Consider the following 4,725-nt stretch of genomic DNA (forward strand, 5'->3'; position numbering starts at 1 on the left):
AGCGCCAGGGACCCGAGTTCAATTCCAGCCTTAGGCAACTGTCTGTGTGGAGTTTGCACATTCTCCCTGTGCCTGCGTGGGTTTCATCTGGGTGCTCCGGTTTCCTGCCACAGTCCGAAGATGTGCGAGTTAGGTGAATTGGCCATGGGAAATGAAGGGTTACAGGGATAAGGTAGGGGGATAGGTCTGGTGGGATGTTCTTCTGAGAGTCGGTTTGGACTCAATGGGCAAATGGCCTGCTTCCACACTGTGGGGAATCTATGATTCTATGATTATTGAATCTGCTTCCACCCATTCTATCAGGTATTGTGAAACTCTGTCATCAGTTGAAACACTAAGCTGCAGATCTCAAGATTGCTTACAGAAGTATTATTAAAACTGCTCCTATGCTCCAGTGTAGCAGCCACATTCCAAACATTGATATAACATTTCGTTGCTTCTGACTTCAGGATATGTAGAAAAAGAACATCTGTTCAATGTCAGGAACCACAAATCATTCCATTTACTGATTTGGCAATCCTGACCTTATGGTGTCCTCCCACTCCTGTGCCATCTTTCCTCTGGGAGATTAGGGAATGGGCAAGGTTCATGTCTCCCAACTCTCTAGGTAAGTGTGAGGCAGTGACAGAGAGCAGGTGGATGGCAAGTTGAGCTGCTTCGAAGGTTACATCCATTCTTTGGGACACTGGCGCAGGCCTGCACATTATTTTTAGGCTCCCTAGCTCTGGCTTCTCATTACGTTACACAGAGGCACCTGCTCTGGCATATCCCCTCCTTACCCCAGTGTACCCTCCACTTCATCCCCTTGCCTATCCTTTCCATTATCCCCATGCATTTCCATGCACCCCTTAGAGGCACAGTAGATTTGAGGGAGTATGGGGGACTGTGAGGGGGCATTGGTAAGACCTTGCAAACTTACCTGTCAAAAAGTTTGCAATCTCTCAACAGGCTTCCCAAGCTTCACAAACTGATTTACTTGCTGGGGTTCCCACAGGCTTCCAAATTCCTCCCATCATGACAAAACTAGCATGGGGGTCAAAATACAAATTTCTACAAGGCTGTTGTCGCAAGATATATGCATGTGGCTGCAGTCTGACAAGTTTGCCCTGGGCTAGGCAATGGAGTGGTAAGTTTGAAATTTTAGCCTTGCTGACCTCATTTTACCCATTGCTGATTCAGTTTCAGGTAGGTGCAGGAAGTAAATTCCCACCCCAATTACTCTTTCTCTGGAATAGACACCTGGACAACTTTTCATTTAAAAAAAATGACAAGACACATGCTTGTGCAGTTACTTATTTGCAGGAATATATTTATTGATCAACATATAAGGTCACATGAATGACCAATGTATTTAATAGCAAATTCAAATTTAATCAAAAACAATTCAATCCAAAACAGAAAGCTGATACATGTCAGTTACAAAATAATCAAATTGGGATAGCATGTCAGTTTCCCCCAGGAGGAGGTCTCCTTTCTGGTTGTGAAGTTTCTGGTTTAGTCATTTACTGTACTCATACTGATGGGCACATACAACAGCTAGGCCTTGCACTAAAAAGGATTGACCAAATCTTTGGTCTGTTCAACGCCTTCTGTCTCTTAGAATTTGAAGAATTCTATATCCAATTTTAAACTAATGATCATGGTAAACTGGAATAAAGATTGACGTCTAGAAGCCCCAGTGTATTAATTCAGAGAAATAGACAGACATCGCTAAAGTAGAATCAATTTGATGAATAACAATATGCAACAAGTGCCATTATTGTTCTCTTAACTGGAAGACAACCTTACATTAGTTGTGATGGAGGTAAACTGGTTTTGCAGCTTGTGTTGTGGAACAAATGGTATTTGGTGAGAACAATTAATTTTTTTTAACAACACTGGTTGTGTGGTTATTTTGTAAAGAGAATGATTATTCAGTCATTTCAGTCTGAGATGGTGTGAACGCTTTGAAATTGTTTGAATTTCTTTGAAATAATCATATGGAGCTGACAAAGGACTTCAACCTTATGACTGAATTATAACATTAGGTTTGCTACATCAGAAACTCTAAAAAGTCAATGCATCAGCGTTGGCATTTGCTGCACCAACTCCACAGAATTTTTATTCCAGCATCTTAAATTTCATCTGGTTTAGCCAAGGTTAAAATCAGTCTTGCCATATAATTCTTTCTTGTATTCTCTTCACAGATTGCACCATTTGTAAGAAACAACTAAAGTTTCTTTCAATCTAATCCTTGCAAATTATGTAAAATATCAGAAATTGCACATATATATATTTTGAAACATTCCCTAATAACTAATTACATGTTGATTTATGGGTACTTGCAAGTTCTTGCACCTATTAGTGAGATTGATGTTTTACAAGAACAGAACTCAATATTCACCCCATTTTTAAAGTATTCATGTTTTAATTACTTCAATATTCATTCTACCAATCCCGGACTATGAAAAGAGAATCCAAATGATGGAGTCAGTATTTAGTTGGAGCTTATATCCTACAGGACATGACTATGACCTTACGTTTGGCTTTCACACATATATTTCACACGTTTATATTTAAGATAGAGTAGACCAGCTCTCATTATCAACAATGTCATAATTTAAGTTATGTTATTATTGCAAATTGAAATAATTTTAAGTTGGTTGTATAGAAACACATAGCACAGTTCATATCAAAAGGCAGACATCAATCATACAATAGATGATTGGTTTTTAGTCATACTGGAACAACAAAGAGGTAAAAATAAGGTTGCGACTGTTACAATCCAACTCTGTTGAAATTAAATGCTTGTTATCATTGAGTTGTCATTATTTTGTTTATATCTCCATGATATTAATACTCTAACATAAAGGGTCATTTGTTTCAGTTTACATTCTTATTTATGTCTAATATGGACAATGCAAAATTACTGTTGCAACTTGCGAATCAGGAATAAGAATCACACACATGATGAAAAATCTCACAAACTATTTTACAAAAAGATATTTTGGTTTTCATAAAGACTCATGGGGTAATATTTTGAGCAAGTTATTGACTAATACAGATTAAATATTACATCATTGTAAATCTAAAATGATCAATCATTTTCTATAAATTTAGCAAGTTTCCAACAAGTTTTAATCAATTTATAGATAATTGCATTATTCTGACAAGAATTGTTTCTGAGAAAATTCCATATCTTGCATCTTAATATTTCTATGAAAATTGAATCTTTAACCACCACTAATAGTTCAAGTTTTTTTTTCAATACTTATTCAGTTACCAGGGGATGGAGTAAGGAACTTTTCACTCTGCATAAAGTGAGATAAATAGATATCATTAAAAATGCAGTTATTTTGAACAATGCATTAATAGGTGAATAATGGGAGAAATATGAGATAATATTAAGTATCAATTAATATTATTCCAGGTTATTATTACACAAATCCCATATTCTTTTACAAACTGGAAAACAAAATCAATTTAAAGTGAATAAAATGGAAATATAGTCCTACACTCAGATTTCAGTCTTGAATGAAATTTAGTAATAATATGTAAGTAAATATGGTGTAGTCCTGCAATAGGGCTGCTCTCTCATTAGAGAGTGAGGAAGAGATGATTGGTGGTGGTTGACCCTGCCTGAAGTCACCATACCGCAGGCAAGGGGAGAGGTTGAGAAAGCAGGACCTTAATGTTAACCACAACCAGTAAGGAAAGTGAACGCATGCTGTTGGCATCATTCTGCATCGCAAACCAGCTGTCTGGCCAACTGAGCTAATCAATCTCCTGTAGTCTGGTAATTTTGAATTAATTAACATTTCATTCTCAATTAAAATTACTGTGGATTAGCAATTACAAATTATAGCTTCAGAAGGCAAATAGTTATAGCAAACACATTCAGTTGTTGTTTCAAATAAGACTTTACCACTTGTTACCCTCTTTTACCTGGCAAACTAATTCCACATAAGGCTACATTTCCTTTGTGCAATAAAACTGCTCAATGATTTCTTGGTACAATTATTATACAAATATGGGCAGAAATAGTATGATTGAAGATTGCCTATGATTGAAAATAGTTTTATTTCATTTCCAGAGCAATTGGATTTACACAAATAATTTATCAGAGAAGAGCAGCTTTTGAGATCTCATCCAGACTTTCAATGAGTGATAGCAAGAACTGTCAAGGAAATTATAAGCGTTGTGGATAGGCCTATCATATTAATCTCATATATCCTAAAATAACCAGTTATGTAATACAGCTTCAGATATTTATTGGCAAGGTACCTGTCTATTATGTGAGCGATAATTATTCTGAAAGGTTCAGAGAAGGCAAATAGAACAAAAACAAAAAAGATAGAAACTCAATGGGTCAGGCTGAAAGCACTAATCAGGTTACATTTCAGGTAGAAACACTTTCTCAGGACTAAAGTATGGATTGAAACAACATGAGCACCAACACCAGCAACAGCAACAGCACCAACACCAACACCAACACCAACACCACCATCATCACCACCACCAACACCAACACCACCATCGACACCACCACCAACACCAACACCAACACCACCATCAACACCAACACCAACACCAACACCAACACCAACACCACCATCAACACCACCATCAACACCACCATCAACACCAACACCACCATCAACACCAACACCACCATCAACACCAACACCACCATCAACACCACCACCAACACCAACACCAACACCAACACCACCATCAACACCAACA

The 4,725-nt window shown here is 37.3% G+C and overlaps 1 protein-coding gene across 1 annotated transcript in view; it reads right to left on the reverse strand.

Annotated features, from left to right (window-relative positions):
* Positions 1-3,104: 3,104 nt before the first annotated feature.
* LOC109939027 (sodium-coupled monocarboxylate transporter 1-like) overlaps positions 3,105-4,725 on the reverse strand; it is a 45,790-nt gene continuing 44,169 nt past the window's right edge. Inside the window, exon 12 of the mRNA XM_048611080.1 lies at positions 3,105-3,290. Within this exon, the coding sequence (XP_048467037.1) occupies positions 3,255-3,290 (36 nt within the window). The 3' untranslated portion in view covers positions 3,105-3,254. The remainder of the gene's footprint in view (positions 3,291-4,725) is intronic.

Source organism: Rhincodon typus, chromosome 23, assembly GCF_021869965.1.
Source record: "Rhincodon typus isolate 14 chromosome 23, sRhiTyp1.1, whole genome shotgun sequence".
NCBI lineage: Eukaryota > Metazoa > Chordata > Chondrichthyes > Orectolobiformes > Rhincodontidae > Rhincodon > Rhincodon typus.